A 20055-nucleotide genomic window follows, 5' to 3' on the forward strand; every position below is an offset into this window, starting at 1 on the left:
TTGGAAAGCATGAAAACCACTGATCAGCAAAGCTGGGTGTGAGTGTTCAAAGCTACTGAAGAAGGGCCTAGTTACTGTAACTGTGAAAGTACGCCATCCTGAATAAAGAGCAGAGTAAGGGAGCAAGCCAGCTCGTCCTGCACTTGCTAAAGGCCCTCCGTGTCTCTGTGCTCCTCACACCCTCAGGAGCAGGTGGGCAAAGGCTAACCAGGGTCTTACCCGTTCTACACACAGATTGAAAACAAGTTTGAATGGAGCTCAGTTGGCTCAAGTGTTTATCCTGTTCCATCTGGGTCGTTAGCCAGCCACGTTAGTCCAACTCCCACCTTCTGATTGGTAAATGCAAGCATAAGATGCCACTATTCACAGCTAAATGCTAGCTAATGATTGTTCAGGACACAAAAATCACCCAGCTTTGGTCATAGGGCTCTTGTCTCAGATTCTGAGCTATCTCAGGCAAATGGGCACTGAGTCATGTGCTCAGCTAGGTTCCTACTGACCCAGCAGGGGCACATTTATAGAAGAGTTCAGTCCATTGTTTTCAGATCTCCTGAAAAATCTGTCTAAATTTTAAATTCAAATTACATCTAATATTTTATGAATTATTGATATTTATACTTTGTCTACTAAGTAGGAAATGTAGAATCTTCTAAGATACTTCTCAAATAGATGATACATTTTCAAATACAAACATTATATACAAAGCATCAGAGAAGAGGCCAATAAAACCAAGGCACTCAATGGCTCACTCACATTGGTAGACAGGGCAGGTAAATCTGTGAATCTAACCAGACACTGACAGAAACCTAAAAGTGGTATACTTCTTCACTTCAGAGAACTGAGCCAGGACAGTGATTTACCTGGTGTCTCAGACAACTAAAAACTGAGTGTGCAATAGGTCTCGGTGCTTGCTTCATTTCCACAATAGCACACTGCCACTGTGAGGATAAGAACACACACACACACAAAGACAAGGGTCTGTTGTGGGTGTGGAGGAGAGATGTTGACCAAGACCAGAGGCCGGAATACAGAACCAGGACAAAGATCCACTCAGGAAACAAACTCTAACTTAAATCTAAAAACAGATTTCAAGGTGGGGCTGAAAACAATGGGATCAGACATGAAGATATCAAAGGACTGTCCGAAGGAGTCAGACCACTCTGTTAGATAATATAAAAGACACAGATAACCAGTGCTGGTGGCAGCAGCCGCGGCTGAGACTCAAAAGGCAGAGGCAGGTGGATCTCTGTGAGTTTGAGGCCAGCCTTGCCTACAGAGGTAGTTCCAGGACAGCCAGGGCTACATAAAGAAACCCTGTCTTGAGAAATAAACAAAAAGCCACAGGCAGCAGAAATACCAATCTAAAAGTCTCTTCAACACAGGCACCCAATACATGCTGGTGATAGGTTTATACTAAAAATCAGAAAACCCTCCTGATATGAAAATAGCGGCTGGTCTATCAGCCATGCCTTAACCACTAGAAATCTGCCGTTTGCACTCTAGTATCTCAGAGAAACCATCCCCTAAGCCCCAGCCGCTCTGTGTACTCTCAGTCTACTCTCTGTCATTCTGATCTGTTGCTGAGTTTGTCAGCCATGTCTGTTCCTAGGGTCATTCACTTGACAGCAGGAATTTTCAAAGGACACCCCAAGTGTACCAGGCTTTACATGCCAAAAAAAAAAAAATTCTATTAAGAACTCTGGCCTTGATCTAAGCTAGATGGCACACACCTATTATCTCAGCGTTCAGGAGGCAGAGGTAGATGAATCTCTAAGAGTTCATGTCAAGCCTGGTCTACATAATAATTTTCAGCCCAGCCAGGGATACATAGTGAGATTCCTAACCCCCTCTGGGTTTGAGCTTTGGGATGGGAATCAGGAGGGGGAGGGGAGGGATGTTGATGCAGTACACATGTATAAAGTTATAAAAATTAAAAATTAAAGAGTAATAAAAGCATACTACTATACTAAAAAATAAAAGAGCTCTGGGCTTCATACATTTGTAAGACTGGAGTCATTTTTCAGTGAGACAAGACCACCAAGGACTCAATGCCACCTGTCAGTCACTCTTCATTAGCCTACAAAAACTCACTAGAAAATTGACTCTCAGTAAACAGAAGTAGGTAGGGCATTCCAGATGGGGAAAAACAACCATGAATTATATACTTATATTTAATTCTTGTTTAGAAATAAGAACCAAGAAAATACAAAAATGTTTTTAAACTTCCCCAGGAAGCATGTATCTTATTTTTAGCAGGCACTAAGCATGGTGTGGAGTACTTCCTATGCTTTATTACGAGTCATCTTTAGCTCAGTGGAGTGCATACTGTTTATGTTGCCAGGTTAGACCTCAGGAAGCTGAGCCATTTGCCAGAGCCCACTCACGTGGAAGCATTGCTGCTTGACCTTCCACCACTCAACTTGGGATCTATGCCTTCACCAACAGACCCAGTTAGTGGGCTCATTGGGGAAAGCACTTGCTGAGTAGGCCTGGTGACCAGAGCTTCCTGGAGAGTGTAGGACAGAGTCTGAGGCAGAAACTGTGCACATCTGTAAGGCAAGCACTCCTACAGTGAGGAGGTGGCAGAACATTACCCAGAAGCTTGTGGGCAGCCAGCCTGGAGTCTGAAGAGAAACCCTGCCTCAAAAACAAGGTAAAGGCGACAAAGTTGTCCTCTGATCTCTAAACATGATTGGAGACACATGCATGTACACAATAATAGTAAATAAAATTTAAAATTCTAACTGCAGGTTTGAGAAACTACACATTAAAGAATCTATATTTTTCTATAAGAAAAGATAAGTAATCTAATCTAATATAAATTATAAATATATATATTATAATATAAAATATAAATAATCTATAAGTACAAAACAAGAAACACACACACACGCCAAGTTTATGGTTGCTATTAAGATCAACTTTAAAAAAAAAAGTGCTGGTCACTTTGGGTCTGATAATTCAATTGACAAAAATTACCAGAATGTTCTAATACTGAGTGTCTATCCATCCCTTACACAAGCATATACAGAATAACATCTCTACAATGTAGCAGTAATGTGTTAGGAACCCAGGACAGAAATAGACAAGAGAAACACGGTTCTTGATGCTGTGGAACATACGATTGGGAGGGTGATCACTATATGGTCAATATGGCTCCATGAAACTAGTTTAAAACAAGGGTAGAGGAGAGAGATGCAAGGGAAGCGAGAACCTCCCAAGAGCTGGGTAGGAAGACTCCAGGTAGAAGCACAGGCATGCAGAGGCCAAAGAGACAAGAAACTATAAGGAAGGTTAGGGTGGTTCAAGGCTAAGAAAGACACACTAAAGCCTGGGCTGGAGGGCTGGGCAGAGAGGCCCCTGCACTATTGTGTGGCATTCTGAGGATGTGGGCTCTAGCTAAGCAGTGAGGAGCTGACTACAGCAAACACGTGTGGACACACTTAGGCTGTACAGGCTGTGCACTGACCGACTCTGCTGACAGTGGATCTCAGCGTGTGCAGGAGAGGCAACTCCAGCCTGAAAGCTTCCTGCACTCCAGGTGGAGGTGACAGAGCCTGACAAGGGCAGCAAAAGAAGAGCATGGGGGTGCAAACGTTCAGGAGGGAAATGGATAGTGTGACAGGAGCTGGGGGAACACCTTGAATCTTGGTATAGATTCCTGTTTTGATAGTAAAGAGTTTTATGCTAAAAATTTAAATATTTATTTAAATATTTATTAAGAAGAGGAAGAATTTCCAAATTCTTATTCCCAAAAGAAGAAACTTATTGTACTACCATTCACTCCCCTGTGCTTGGCTCCCAGCCAAAACTCACCTGGTTACCAACCAATAGTAAGTGTTCTCCAAGGACAAAGTCTTTAAGCATGTCTTCCATCACTATCATGTGCTAGACAGAAAGATACAATCAGATAAAGTTAGATAGATGGATGTTATCTAGGAGTACAGAACACATATTGCAATAAAATGACTGACTTGAATTAAGTACATTTTTATTATTATTATTGTTGTTTGAGACAAGGTCATTCTATATAGCTCTGGCTATTATGAAAACCCTATGTGCATCAGCACAGTCTGAACCCCGAGTCCCTCTTCTAGGTTTCTGGATCAAAACAACAGCAGCCTCTAAGTGCTCAAAGTACTCAAGTTCTAGTTTTGAAAAAGGCCAATTAACCTTTTATTATGCACACACACTACAGATACTTTCCAGAATTTTACTTGCTTGCTTTTCTTAAACTGATTTTTTAACTGTCAAATTCTGCAGTATTTTCATTCATTTTCCCCTTAGAAATAAAAACTTACAAAGTTATTTTTTCCGTCCTTCAAGAATAATGAATGTTGGTATTTCTTAGTTTTTTTAAATGAGAAACACTGGGGAAGTAAAGTTTTAACAAGGTTTAAAGTAAAGTGACTATATTTATTTACTGTCTTTCTGGAACACTAAAAATTAAATTAAAGGAACTGGGTTGACAGTATAAATAAAGGATATCCTAATAGCATACAGATACAACTATCTTCTAGAACAGTGTTTCTCAATCTGTAGGTTGCAATCCCTTTGGGGATTAACAGACCCTTTCACACCGTCACCTATAAGGTATTTACATTATGATTCATAACAGTAGCAAAATTACAGTTATAAAGAAGCCATGAAAATAATTTTATGGTTGGGGGCAACCAGGACATGAGGAACTGTATTAAGGGTGGCAGCATTAGGAAGTTTGAGACGCACTGCTCTAGAAGGAGGACCTAGGACATCACTTACACTGAGACTTGCTGCTAAGATATTCTCAAGACTGATGCCTTTTAACTAAGTGAACTTGGTGGTAAACTAAGACCCTCATACTTCCTGACACCAATGAGCCAAGCAGCTGGAGGAATGGACAAAGGCATTCCTGCACGGATCTGCACAGGAGACACGCAGGCCCTGGGCTCTGCACTCCACTCTCATATCCTTCTACTGCACACCCACATCACACCTGCCCAGCTGACTGGAACCAACGAGCACCAGCTGAGGCTAAGGTCACTGTTCACATGAGTCTCTCGGTCTCCCTTGTCCCATCCTGCAGCTCTGTCCTTTGCTCTCTCTGTCTTTCTGGCTACTTTCCTTTGGATGCCCAGGAGATGACAGAGTGGATTGTGCCTACATGGAACAGGGCCCCATCTGAGGACCAGGTAAGGGAAGTGAGCAGAGCTGCAGGCTGTGGTCAAGGAGCACAGGGCTTCTCCCTCACCCTTTCCAAGCAAACCTTCCAAACTGAAGACAGGTTTTATTTTGTGAGCTTTCCTTATGTTCTTGTATAAATAAAAGAATTTTCAGGGCAGGTGGGTCAGCTCAGCAGGTAATGGCTCTGTCCTGTAAGCCCGAAGACTCAGGTCCCATCCCCAGGACCCACATAGTGGAAGGACAGACCTGACTCCCACAAGTTGTTCTTTCTTCCATGTCTTCATGACATGTGTGTGAGACCACATATATACATCAACTCACAAAATGAAAAAACAAAACTACAGAGTTTTCAGCTGTAGGGGATTATAACACTGCATAGGTGTCTGTAGGCTTCCTAGTAATGACTGTTATTCTCCAGTTTCTGAAACTCAACCAAAACTCGGTCCCTTACTTCTTCAACTTCAGCTCTCTTCATCCTCATGTACCCCCAGCCCACTAACAAGGATCCTTTTCTTTCTCATGATCTTGCTGACATCACCATGGCCACTCTGCCCATCTTGCTCCTCTTTTAATGGGATCTCGTTAAAAACCAAGTCGTAGTGACTAAGACACATATAGTATATTCTTTCTTTTCTATTGCCACAGCTGGGATAAGGACATTTACAATCTCCAGCCTAGATTTCACTGGCCAAGTTAGCTTCTGAATCTCCCATTTCTCTCAGGGCAAATGTGTTCTCTACACTACAGCTGTGGCTGCTTCTTTGTTTAGAGGCTTGCCACTCATCTTTCAAAGTTCCCAAGATGACTATTAATGCTTTGGGAATAGCACTTTCTCCTGTTCCTGTGCAAGACCAGCCTCTGCTTTTACCCCGACACACACATACTATCTACCCCTTCCAGTGTGGGCACCATTAGGAATGAGTTTCTGTTCACTCTCTACCCACAAGATGACATGCTCCCTGAGAGTCTGAAACAAAGTCCCCATGTGTACCATCTAAGGAATCCTGTAAGGTGTCTACTGCCCTCTCCCTAGTCACACTTTCCATCTCATTCGGGTCCTTCTTAACTGTGACCTGGACTGTTTCAGTAAGCACTGCTCGATCATATGTCTGATTTCCGACTCTTAGACAACACGGGAAGGTGAAGAGAGAATTAGTGAAAGTACAAATGTGCTTCAAATCTGTCACTGGTTTCCTTGGCAAGAATCTTAGTTTCTTCCTTAGTGAAGCCTGGACAATACTACCCTTCCTCATGCTCCTGCCTCACTTGACACTTTACTGGAAACCAAAGCTCTGTGGACTGAATTCGAGGAGATGGGGCTTCCTAAGACACTGTCTCTCATACATAACCAAGCCTTGCAAATACCCATCTCAGCCTGAATAAATTCAACTTTGCCCTGTTAACCAGTTTTCTGAGTTCTTTCCAGTCAGTGACCATCAGTCATCTCCTTGGTGTTACCACAGTAACCTGCATGTACCTCCATCACACTTTGTGTGACCATCAGTCACCTCCTTGGTATTGCCACAGTAGCCTGCATGTACCTCCATCAGACTCTGTAGTAACCATATGTACTTACTAGCCTGTATTTTCTACTACATAAAGAGCAATTTGAGTCTTGGAGATGCATCTGCTTGTGTTCGAACATTTTAATCTTTGTAGCCTGATGCCAAGGGTACCCTAGGGCCAAATCTAACTTGTGTTTAAATTTTCAGGTCTAAAGCTCCTTAGGCTTATTAAAAAGCTATATTAATCTTGTTATTCTACAATCTCTCCTAGTTACTGCTCCAAGGTTCATATTTTATAACAAAGAATTTAATGAGACAATACTCCTTAGAATGGATGTTCAAAACTTATTAATGCCTTTTAATCCTCTCAACACTTATTTACCATGTGTTAGAAAGGGGAAAAACATTTTAAAGATCATTTTCAATGTTCAGTGGTAAGAGGACAACAGGACATCACAGGAAAGATGGACTGGATACACCCTTTGTCTATCAGTGACACGGAAGATTCCTGCTTCTAAGATGACGTGCAGCAAAAGCGAAGGAGTAATACCTACTACAGAAGCAAACTGCATTGAGCCAGAACTGCAGCAACTGAAATCCTCATTAATGGCTGATTCACTACCCTTTGGGGGAGGAGGAGCATTTGGAGGATTACACAAAGCCACTCAGGGGCCTTGTGGAAAGTTCACTGAGGACCTGCAGTCCTCAATGTCTGTGTCACCAATACCATGGCAATAGACACTGTTCAAGGATACAATGGTCTTCCTTCCTACTGAACTTCCTATGTTCTTATATGTCATGAAGGCTTTGCAACCTTAACTTTTGGAGTTTTTCCATTGTTACTTATAACCATTTTACATTTTTTCTCATTTCTGCTATGTGGATCCAATGTGAAATGTGGACAGACAGTACATAGAAATATTACTGTTTATATTAATCAGGTGTTTGTTTCTATATCATAAGAGTATTTTCCTTCTATCTATATAGCAACAAAAATTTTACTATAATTTTACTAATTCCTTAAAAAGATAAAAAGTAACTTCTAATATAATTTGTAAATGTCATTATTTACATGCAGATTAGCAAATAAGAACTACAAAAATAAGCATGCTTTTATTATAAAAGAAATATATAATTGGAAGAAATAGAAAACATTTTCAGAAATATTTACTAAAAACAAATTTTATAGAAATGAATCTTACAATAATAAAGGTTTCTAAGTTCAAACTTATTTCTGTGTCTTCAGAAACAGTCTACAATTACTGGGAAAGTTTGAAGGCAAAGTTTCTATCACAGTCTACCCTCCAAAGTAAAAAGGAAAGCAAAGGGGAACCCTTGGAATATGCAGCAAGGAAGAAAGAGGAAGATGGGTGTATAAGATACTTACCTCCTATGAGCTACAGAAAAGACTTAAGTAGACACCAAAACAACAACCAATAGGTCTGTTTGTTTTAATTCAATAAAATACTTCACTAGACTCGAGCACAGTCATACATATGTGTGTATATAACATGCACATATTTAAACCCATAGCAGTAAATCCTCTCATTTTGACCACTGAAAGCAATTTTAAGCCTTCTATCACTATAATTAAGAATATTTCAGCACTTCATTTTACCTTACCTGAACTGAATTTAGGAAATCATGACTACAATTCCACATCATTGTCATCTGGATCAGAGTTGAGTGCTATGATGTGATTAGCCCAAGACCACGAAGCGATGCTCTCACCTGAACGTTGTCATAGAAAAGGACATCAGGCACTTTCATCTTCTCTCGGGCACCGTGCACAGGCACACTGACGGTGCCAATCTTCAGAGACCCGGCCACGATTTCACCTGAGCATTTTGTACAGGACAGAGCATGAGTCTCAGCAACAGCTTGTTAATACCCAGAGAGGCCTAGTCTGGTCAACATACAATGCAAGGCAGCCTCAGTAATCTGACAGGTTTTCAGGATTTAAATTAAGCAAATAAGAAATAAACAAAAAATATTGTGGCTCTCCAGTTTATATTGTAGACCTAATATAAGTCCACAAAGGAGAAGAGCAAGAATGTGGCCGTGAACCAACTTATCTCAACTATCTGCTGAGATAACACACACAATGTAAAGTCCAACAACACTCATTAGAGTTCAGCTTACAGAACATGGCCATTCAGTAGACAGAGGCTTTCAGGATCACTTTGATCACACAATCAATGCTTACAGATAACAATTCAACTACAAAGGGGACATACTGGGAGAAAGCAGACTAGCTGTTTTTCAAGAAGTTTCATACTGGTTGTGTAAGTCTGCCAAGGCTGTTAGCCTTGTAGGCTCAAAGCCTGGTTTCGTCATCACAAATGAGGGCAAATATAATTTCAGGAGAACATTAAACATATCTGATAAAAAGCCAGAATTGGAGAATATGGCATTGCAGTATAGGTTCAGCCTTTATATGACCATGCTACACAGACTGCCATCACTACATTACTTGAAGAGAGACCTGCATGGACAGCCAAGCTCTCATGAGAAGGTTGTTCAATGGGCCTGGGCTCTTAACAAGGAGAGGGAATTAAATACATTCTCTGTAAGACTGGTAGCTTTTAAGATGAATAAAGCCAGTCAAGTGAACCATCTCCTCATTTAGATCCCTTATCCCCTACAGGAAGCTTAGACAGATGCTGCTGGGCTGACCTTTCCCAGACTGAACAATCTACCATCCTGATGACACAACCTTTTTCAGATATGTTACTAGCTCCAATCAAATAACATTAAGATTCTACATTCCAAGGTTATGTCTCTGTGAGTGGCCTCTGCAAATCTGTTCAGATCCATCAATATCAAATTTATAGTTTTTAAAAAGTCATTCAACTTTCTTAATACTAAATTCTTATTTCACCATAGCCACAGTTACTAAAACACTAATCAAAAGGCAGCCATTACAGTCCTGTTGGAGAACAGTCACACACTCAATGCTGTGAAAGACAAAGACTTATATTAAGAATGGAAAATTTCCCTGTGTTCTAACTGTAGGACAGGAAACATTTAGAGTATTCAGTCTTCCCTATTTCAAGCTTCTACTTATGGGTAGGCAGAAGAGAGGTAGCTCTGTGGGTGAATGGAGGGACTAGAGGGTCTCTCATTATATTAGTCTATGTCACCCCAGAAAATGCTCCCTGACACTCTCCATAAGGAAATTTGGTAGCCCTCAAATGCAAATGTTGTATGAAGAAAACAGAATTCTAGCCTGTATAGTGAAATACATTTGTAAAGAAAAACATTTACTTGTCAAAATTAGATAAGTTAATTTACAGAGACTTCTAAAACCTTTAGTATGTTAGTGTCAAACTGACTCTTGGTACATAGGTAAAGTGGGGGCAGGGGTTTATCTAATATTCATTGAAAGAAGTGATATCAAAAAAATGGCTTCAGACTGGTCTTTGTGTGGCTTTGGCTTTTGTTTTTGGAGACAGGGTTTCTCTTGTGTAATAGCCCTGGCTGTCTTTGTAGACCAGGCTGGCCTCAAACTCACAGCATGCACCACCATGCCTGACCCCAGACTCTCTCTTAAAGAAATAGGTTCACTTGTTCAGTACAATACAGTATAAAACAAGATGAATTTAGAAAGAGCTTTATTGAAACTAATACTACCAAGTTTGATCATTGTTATGTTACCTTCAACCAGCCACGTCAAGTACTTACACTTGTAATTCTCCAGCTCTGGTTCCAGGCTATTGTCAGTGTTTATTTCTATTGCAGCATCTGCCAGATTCTTCTCCAGCGCTGAACGAGCAAGGCTGGGTAAGAACCTAGGAAGAGGGATGGTGGACGGGGATGAGATCAATGCTTCCTTCAGTTCTTAAGTATCTTTCAACACACATACCTTCACTAATTGCAACCAATTAAGGAGAAACTGTGTGTAGAGCCCATGTTTGTGTAATCCTTAATAACTAAGCTTATATGTAATATCAATATTCATTTATATGAACTTTGCAGATTATGATGAAAACTTTTGCTTTCATAAGTGGATTTTATGTACCTCCTATTTCTTGTTTATGTAATTGTATATTGTGGCATATCAAATTTTTCTTAAGTAGATAAAGCAACAACATTCCAGCCTGCTCTAAGGTGGCAATCACAAAATTAAATCAGCAGAAGTAGATTAATGTGGCTTTCCTTACTTTTTAACATAAATTACAGAAAGATTATCCGTTTTTCTACTTCATTCCATTAAGAAATCTCTCTCTACCTATTTTATTATCAAAGTAACAATCTGTGAGCGACAAGACACTCTTCAACTACAAAGACACCATAAGCACTGTGGCTTGGAACAGTTTTCCTTCCTCACAAAGTTATGTTTAGAATTTATGGTCCTGGTGAACTCACAGGAAGAATCTTTAGTCAGTGACTGCCTAGTCTGTGCTAGTATAAAGCAACCACCATGTACTGTGTCCCATATAGACAAATGCAGAACACATCATCCAAATTTAGGTTCACATAGTACTAAACCTTGCAGATGGTCCCCCAGGCTTGAGAATAAACCTTTAATAATAGAAAAAGTTAACATAAGCCAGAAGGCATGTGAACAAGAGTGTAAGACACTGGGGTTATAAGTCCCTGTCCCCATAAGACTCTGAGCCAAAGACCTGACACTGTCTTACCTACTGCCTCACTTGGTTCCTATAAGATCATGGGGAAGTTTTCATACCTCTAGGTTTCTGTCTTATCAGTTTAGAAGTCATCACAGGTCTTAGATCACTGCTTTGCTGTTCAAAACCAAACCCCCACCTCATCTCCCAAACCCATTACAGAGGTTTCCATCTTGAGCCTCTGACGTAGCATCATGCCCAGCATTCCCCTCATGGTTGCCCCAGAGCCTAGAAATATTAGGCCCTTCAAAGGCATTTCTACTGCTACCCGTTAGATCACCTGAACTGATACTTAGAAGTTTTGACTTGTCTGCTATTCTTGGCAGACCTGATCTCCACATTGTTAATACATCACAGGCTAGCCCTATATGGGAACACTTCTGGTCTTGTCTAGAGACTAGAGGACAGAAGACTTGGGAAGAGAGAGATTAATCCTAGGTAAAGGATGAGGAAGTATACTGCAGTAATGCCAGCAATGGGAGGGTGGATGTGGAAAGACAGCAATTGGGCTAACCAGCATCACAGGGACACCTTGTTGAAAGAGTAAGTAACATGCTGTAGCAGCACAATGGATATCGAAGAGTCCTATTTAGAATGTGTAAGAAATTAATTTATACTTGTGATTGGAACTGATAATTTACAAATGATATTAGAAGACAATATAGTATGATCTATCTGATAAATGTAGTTTGTAATCTGTTTATTTATTATATGTAAAATTTATTAATGCAGTTTCAAAGCTTCAAGGTATTTAGTTTAGGCAGTTCTACAAATGGGACTCAGTGTTTTTTTCCAAAGGCTTTAAAATACAATTATTAAGATCTAGTAGTCTTACAGTTAATGAACCTAACTAAGAGAAAAGCCCAAAGAAGTTTCAGTGTTTTTGATCACAGCCTTATAAAATGGAATCAGGGGACTGAAGAGAAGGCTCAGTAGTTAAGAGCACTGACTGCTCTTCCAGAGGTCCTGAGTTTAATCCCCAGCAACCACATGGTGGCTCACAACCATCTGTAATGGGATCCGATGCCCTCTTCTGGTGTGTCTGAAGACAGTGACAGTATATTCACATACATGAAATAAATAAATCTTAAAAAATTAAAAAAAAAAAAAAAAAACCGGAATCAGTTTTTAAGGCAAAGCTGTCTCTAGGCAGTCAGTCTCTGTTCTTGGAGACAGTAAAAATTTCACGTTGATAACTGCTAAACACGGGGTGTAAGTGGTTATTAGGCTTATTTTAAAATTAATTATAAAACCATTTACAAAGTGGAAATCTTACACACATACTAGTAATTTTATATCATTTGGAGTTTTTTTTAAAAATGTGTGTAATGCAGTTTTTGGCGGCTGGAATAATTTTCTTATTACTTTACTTTCCAAGACAGTTAATTTTAATTTCTGATTGGATTCTTAACAGCTCTAATATTTTAGCACTAAAGGATCATTCCCTCCTAACTTATTTAGATACTATTCAATGTAATGGAAAATATCAGAGCGGACTAGAACTCTCCATATGGGGGCCTTTCGTCCTTCTATAAAAGAGGTAGCTTTAGAATTCAAACTGAGTATATCCCAAGCCTCTCAATGTTCTCTCTAGCCCTGGGTTTTGAGTATCTAGACACCAAATGATACAGTTGTATGATACAACACTGTAGTTGTATGCAGAGCAGAGGGCGAAGGACTACATAGTATTTCGGATGAGGAGCATGAACAAAAGACAGCCCAGCACTAGGCTGGCTTCTCCTGATTTTATCTGTTTAATAAATACTCCATGGGTATTTTATGAAATTTTTCAATTTTGTCTTAGATTCTCAATGGAATTCAGTTCCTTTCAGTGCTTCAACAAAAAAAAGAGTTTATTATGAACGGAAAACCCACTTCATGCACCAACAATCTTCAGTTCCTTCCTGCCTCTGTGTTCCTTTGAGGCTGGCGGGAAGACGCCCCACTGTAGGTTTGCTAAGGGCAACAGAAGATGGGTGAACAACAAAGGTGCTGGAGTGTTTGCTTCCATTTCCAAAAGGTTTCAGGTTGATAACAAAACAGACCTTTACTATAATCCTCTGAGAAATACTGGTTATTGCATGCAGTTATCTATTTAAGAGAGTAAAAAGTAAGCATTTAAAAACTCTAAAGAATGTTAACATTCTAGAAAACTTCAGAGACTATTACAAAAAAATTAAGTGTAGAATGGTAAGTGGCTCTTCGTTCATATTCCGCTTGCCTGATGAGTCACAAACTCAGCATCCTGCCAAGTTCTAACTGCGTATTGGAATCGCTCATTCTCTGAGTATGTGCCTAGTCAATCTTTCGCCTACCCAGGCCCAATTCTTTTCCTTTCTAATTTGTAGCTTTCTGGGTGCTAGTCCATCCTTGATTATCAGTTTTATCAAGCATGCTCCTAGTTGTTGGCTTTAGCTTCCACAGTAGCTTCCACTCTTTTGGGCACATAACCAGATTTACCTTTTTTATAAGACGATGTGAAAAGTGTTAGTCTTAACCCTTTGTTGACATGTTAATCCATTTCTACATTAATAATGATGTTTTCACACACACTAAGCTTCATAAATCTGTGGCTTCTATGGTTTCAGTTTCTTTTCAGTAACATGGTTATGAAGAATGCAGCTACATAAGAGACACTATCTGATTACATATACTTTCCTCAGATTTTCCTTGGCTTTTTTTGGAGCTTTCTATTTCCATGCCTACCTGAGACTCACTTGTCAAATTCACTATTCCCTGTGGGACTCTGATTATGCACATGTAGACTGTTGGGAGGGCATTTTTATACAATGCATCTCTTCTGTATAGCCATAAGGATAGCTTCCCTCTTGACAACCATCAATAGATTGATTCTTTTCTCCACAGGATAGCATGTCTTTTATTTGAGTGACTCTTGTCAGTAAGAGTACAAGAATGTCATTGATCTGTGTACACAAGAACTTCATTAGACTCCATTTGTTCTAATAATTTACATGACTGTCTCTTGAATACTTTTACTATGACTGATCATGTTATCTTGGACAGACACACTAGATAAAAGTGAACAAGATACTATATTCATTTTCTCCTAATGCTGAAGGAAATATGCCAAGTATTTTACCATGAAAAGTGTTTGCTGTAAATTTCAGGTCAGCAGTCTTTATCAACTTGAAGAACTTTGTTCTTATCCATGATTTACTAAGAATATTCCAGGGTTACTAAGAGTTTGGCTGTTGTCAAAGAACTGGATTTTATCAAATCTTTTTTCTCACTTATACCACGGAAACTTAAGAACAGATATCTAATTCTTCTGGAATCCACTGTGGCTGTTTTCAAGTTCTATGTCTAACACTTGTTTCCTTGCAGACTTCCTCTTGAAATGTTTAGGACTGTCCCTACTTCTGAGTAGTACTGTTACATCATGGGAATTTGTTTTAATTTGTCCCATTTGGAAACTGACACATTTCAACCTATAAACTCACATCTTACTGATCTGGAACACGCTTAGTTAAAATCTGCTGAATAATTCCTGTTTCTTATTCTAGTTGAAGACTGGGTGTAGTTTAGTATGCACAGGGCTTTGGATTTAATCCCTAGCAAACCCCACAGAACTTCCAATACGTGGATCTCAGTCTTTCTCCTGCTATCTTTTGCTTACCAACAACCATTATTTTGCATCTCTTCAACTTGCTGTGCTAGCTTCCACTCACTTCAATGCTGCTACAGCTCTGTCTCTCTTGTTTATTAGCCCAGTAAGAATCTTTTATCTCAAAAATCTTGTTACAAATTTCTGTTTACTCTTTTCTTTTAAATCCACAACTCCAGGTCTCCTTTTGCTGGCTTTAAACTCTCCTAACGATTATTTACACCATTTGAAGTACATTCACTGGGAAATCAAAATGTTCTACATTAAGTTCCTGGAGTTCTATTTCTGAATGTTCTATTTGACAAATCTCCTTCAAATTTGTTTTTCAAGTATAGTTAAATTTAAAAAGTATTATTGTTTTTCAGTGTTTTTGCCCACTTATATGTCTGTTTACTATTTGTGTAACTAATGCCCACAGGGGCCAGAAGAGGGTGTTGGATCTCTTGGCACTGGACTTACAGATGGCTGTGAGCCACCTACATGCGGGTCCTAGGAATTGAACCAAGGTGCTCTGCAAGAGCAGCCAGTGCTGTTAATTACTGAGCCATCTCTCCAGTCCCAAGTTTATAATTTTTGACTGTGACCTTATATCCAGATTGACTGCTTAATACCTTGGGTAGTAAAAGTATTGATGCACACTGGGCTTTAGGGTTGCTAGTCTATGCAAGCCTACGGTTGTTCAAACCTCTGAATGAGTTAACTTAAAATAATAGTTTCCACCCTAACACAGACCTCAGACTTGCACCAGGCAACACAGGGCACTGGATTTTGTACACTAGGCTTTCTTTCCCACACAAAGTTCTAGAGAGATGGCAAGATTTCTTATCATCCTCTAGTTACATAAGCAAAACTGCTTCAGGCAAAAAGGGCAGCAAAGATGTCTACTTTCCTCCTTTGCTTTACTACTTAACAGCAAGGGGCACTGCTGAAGATACTCTATCTCACACATCCAGACCCACAGATCCTGCTTAAACAGACATTAAAATCTAGCACTAACTTCTTGGCAGCTATAATAACAGCCTCTTCTTATTCTGGTTTAACTTTAATTTTACTTTAACAGCAGATCTATCAATGTAAAATTTCCACCTACACAATGTCTAAAGTATATGATTCAGTGTTTTCATTATGTTCACTGCTGTGCAACTATCATCTCAACAGCAAACCCACAATGCCCCGTTTCCCAGTGCCCCAGGCTGTAGAATGCCGTCAATGTATGCGTCCTGTACATACTCTCCACAGCTCATGCTTTAGTGTATTTTACTTTATCTGTGTTACTACTGAGTCATGTCACAAATGCCTCACATTTAATTCATCTACTCAGTAGTTGATGGTCATCTGCATTATTTTCACTTTTACCTTTCTTTCCACATTCTCACTGCTTGAGGCTGTTTTGTATTTATTCTCCTGACTGATCCTTCTTTATTTCTTTGATTAGTTCTTATTTCTTGATACACTATTACTTTCTTAAACAAAGAATCTTTCAGGTTGTAGTGATTATTTTCATCTAATATATCCACTGTATTATTTCCCCTAATCTTCTAAACTGCCCACTACCACCAAGGATTTGCATCTCTGCTCTCGAGTCCTACCCAAAACAAACTATGTTGTATGTAACAAGGATAAATGACTGTACTCTCTGCAGCTCATGACTTTAAAATACGCAGTTGAGGCTTCTTTGCTTCAAAATTTGTTTAGAAGTCTGATATTCTGTTTAAAACACAAGAATAGTATCTCTTATAACTATGAGCTATTCAAGGAAATTCCACTGTAGACAGTCTTAGCTCAGTTGGATACACCACAGGGAGAGAAAACTCAAGCCATAGCACAAGGCATTTACAAGGAAAGTTGCACAAAGGACAACGGCAAAGTTCCCTAAGCCAAATAAATCTCCTTTAATTCCTTTTGTCAAAGAGTAGACAATGAGCATAACTAATATCATTAAAAATAAAGAGACTAAAATATTAAAGTATATAAAAATAATCTAAGAAAAACCATGCGTATTGGGAACTGTTATTAATCTTTTCTTATTAATCTTTTAATTTATTTTTAGAGAATATATTCTCTTTAAAATTATTTATTTCATATGTATGGATGTTCTTGTCTGTGTGCCTCATGTGTGCCTGGTACCCATGGAATCTAGAAGAGAACACTAGATCCCTTGGGACTGGAGTTAGAGACAGCTGTGAGCTGTCATGTGGATGCTGGAAACTGAACACAGGTCCTGGTCCTCTGTAAGAACAACTAGTGTTCTTAACCACTGAGCTATCTCTCCAGCCCTTATTAATCTTTTAAAATAATTTCAGACAAACATGATTTTGTAAAAAAAAAATTCTGCAAGCTAATGCAGATTATAATCACTTCCTAACTGATATATAAACTTAGTATATATGAAAAACGTTAGTTTTATAAAATTTAACTACAGGATCTGTACTATCAAGACAAAAAGTTGCAGAGCAAATCTGGGAAGTAGCAACTCTAATGCTTAGGGAACCTAGTTCAGAAGACCCGTGATCCCAAGCACACTATTTACTCCTGTATGACCCAAGTAAGTGACTAAAACACTTTTCTCATTTGCAAAATATTTGGGAAATATATTTAATTCATTCTTATGTTCTGGCACTACTGATTGAACTCAGGGCATTCTCTACCACTAAACCATCCTTAAAATTGCTTTTATTGCTGAATAAATATAAAATATGTTCTAATAACTGAGAACAAGGCTGAACCAGCTATGTGGCTAACATAATGCTTTTTACAGACTGTGAAGAGAGACAGTCAATTTAGCTTATGGTACCATTCTAGCCAAGGATCAGGGACTTGAACTCTGGCAAAAGGGGAACAGGATTACCTGGAAAGACAGGCTTTTGTAATGGCATCATGAAGATTTTCACTGGGATACTGCGAGAGCCGGCGAGAGATCCGTAACAGCTGACGGGTGGAAAGAGAGGCTGCCAAGGACTGTGCCTATGAAAAGGCAAAGACAGCCTGCTAAGAGTTTCACTTCGACTTGGTAATGCCCCTGTACATAGACGTCACTGCACAATTCACTATTCCTGAGGGACATGGCCAAATTTAAATACATGCAAGGAATGAGTTATGAATAAAAATGAACAGAATCCATTTTATACTTAAAACAGCTTCCAGGATAGTTTTACTAATCTATAGAAAGCATTTATCAATTAAATTTAACTGAGGTCTCTCAGTGGGGAGGGAGTAGAATAGAGAAGGCTGTTCTAAATGCAGGTCGGACCTGCCTCACAAAACCCTTACGTACAATTGACTATTCTCGCTTTTCTTCTTCACACAGCTGACTTGTTAAGATATTCTGAACTCAGAGTTCTAAGCAAATCTGTGGTTTCTGAAATACAAAAAAGGAATTGTGGGCAGTTTAGGTTGCAGACCACAAGGATGTCAACCAGTTTATCACCTTAGTGGCAGATTGCTACTGGAACCTTTTCTCAGTACTGTTAGAATAAGTTCCTTTTTGTTTTCCTACACTTGCCCCAAATTTCAGTAATGCAGTAATACAGTTGCTAATCTCAGAAACACAGTAATACAGTTGCTAATACAGAGCCAAGGCTCCAGGAAAGTTAGAAGATCTGCTGACTTGTGTTTTAAATTTTCTTGGCAGGCAGCACAGAAAAGCTTTAATGCTTGTTGGCTTTAAAGTTAGACAAGTTGGGTTCTAAGGAGCCATGTGATGTTGATTAAGGACATCATTTCTCCAGTCTGTTCCTGCATCTTTAAGATGAGACTAACAACACCTTCCCCTATGAAACTGTTCTGAGGATTAAATTCTAAAATGACTCTATAGCACTTAGCACAGGCCAGAAAAGTAGGGCTACTCCCAAAATAACAGACATGATACAGGTATTCAACAAGTGATAGAGAGGATGGGGGTGCCCCACAACTGACAGAGAAATGGGATTACCACATAAATAACAATGGAGGTACCTCACAAATGACAGAGATGATGGGGTGCCCAACTGGGTGATTATGGGGTACCCCTCAAATGACTGAGATGGTAGGGGTGCCCAAAAATGACAGATATAATTGGGGACTCTACAAATAAAAGATGATGGGGGTACCCTACAAATGACAGAGAGAATAGGAATGTCCAAAAAGTGACAGATGAACCAGATGGCCTCCTTACAATGAAAAGCAGCCACACACTCACAAAGATCCACACAATTGTAATGAATCAAATCATTACTGACCTAGTTCACAACTCAGATCAGCAGCATGGTTTAGGCTAAGCCCTAAACCATGACCCCTTCTGAAGCTATGTGACCTCTGAGAGGTTACTAAGGCCGAGTGTACTGTTACAAAGAGGAATGAGGGTGGCAAAGTGACCATGAGCACCTTTGTGGCAAGAGGCAGCAGAGGAAATAACAATAGGTTAAAAAGGGACAAGCAAACACATCTAAGACGTGTTTGGGTGAGGGGACCTCTGTGAAACCCCCACCAGGACCATCAAAACCCCATACTCAAGCATCACACAGCTCCATGAGGTGTAGCCCCGCTGCCACTAGTGCTATGCTTACACTATAATATGAGTTACACAGCCTTTCAGGACCAGATCAGGAATATGACCAACAGCTACAGCATCAACTTTTCCCCCCTGTTAAACAAGTTTCAAAGAACTCATTTACATGGTCAATCTGTATTCTCAATAAATGAGCACTCTTGACATAGAGAATGTTTAAATATAAAGAACCATAAATTTTAGTTAAAAGTGACATGTAATTTAATGCTAAAATATGTCAAAACAAAGCAAAACACTGACAAATGTGGCTTAAAGTGGTCACATGAGCAGGAGAAATGGACAAGGGCATGAAAGCCAAAGGAATATAGACCCATGTTGAGCACAAGCTGCCAGCCTGACTTCTAGAAGGCCCTCTCTCCAACCACCTTGGACCACCAATGACTCCATGAATGACTCTGGCTTCAAAGGTGTGGTGTGTTCTTACAAGCAGAGCTTCACCATCCTGAGGTCTAACTTGATTGGCAATAATGAAGAGAAAAGAACAGAGACAAACGAGACCAGAGCAGATGCTGCTTCATTAGTCTTTCCTTAAAAAGACAAAGATCTACACTGAGGTAATGACACCAAGATGGAAGAAAAGGTGAC

At 39.5% G+C, this 20055-nt stretch overlaps 1 protein-coding gene across 2 annotated transcripts in view; it reads right to left on the reverse strand.

Moving 5' to 3' along the window:
* Vwa8 (von Willebrand factor A domain containing 8) overlaps positions 1 to 20055 on the reverse strand; it is a 320110-nt gene that overhangs the window by 166955 nt on the left and 133100 nt on the right. For both annotated transcript variants that reach the window (XM_034497994.2, XM_076930688.1), the window contains 4 exons: positions 17773 to 17888; positions 10353 to 10459; positions 8400 to 8506; positions 3817 to 3888 (listed from right to left, as the gene is read on the reverse strand). In XM_034497994.2, the coding sequence (XP_034353885.1) occupies positions 3817 to 3888; positions 8400 to 8506; positions 10353 to 10459; positions 17773 to 17888 (402 nt within the window). The remainder of the gene's footprint in view (positions 1 to 3816; positions 3889 to 8399; positions 8507 to 10352; positions 10460 to 17772; positions 17889 to 20055) is intronic.

Source organism: Arvicanthis niloticus, chromosome 3 (genome assembly GCF_011762505.2).
Source record: "Arvicanthis niloticus isolate mArvNil1 chromosome 3, mArvNil1.pat.X, whole genome shotgun sequence".
NCBI lineage: Eukaryota > Metazoa > Chordata > Mammalia > Rodentia > Muridae > Arvicanthis > Arvicanthis niloticus.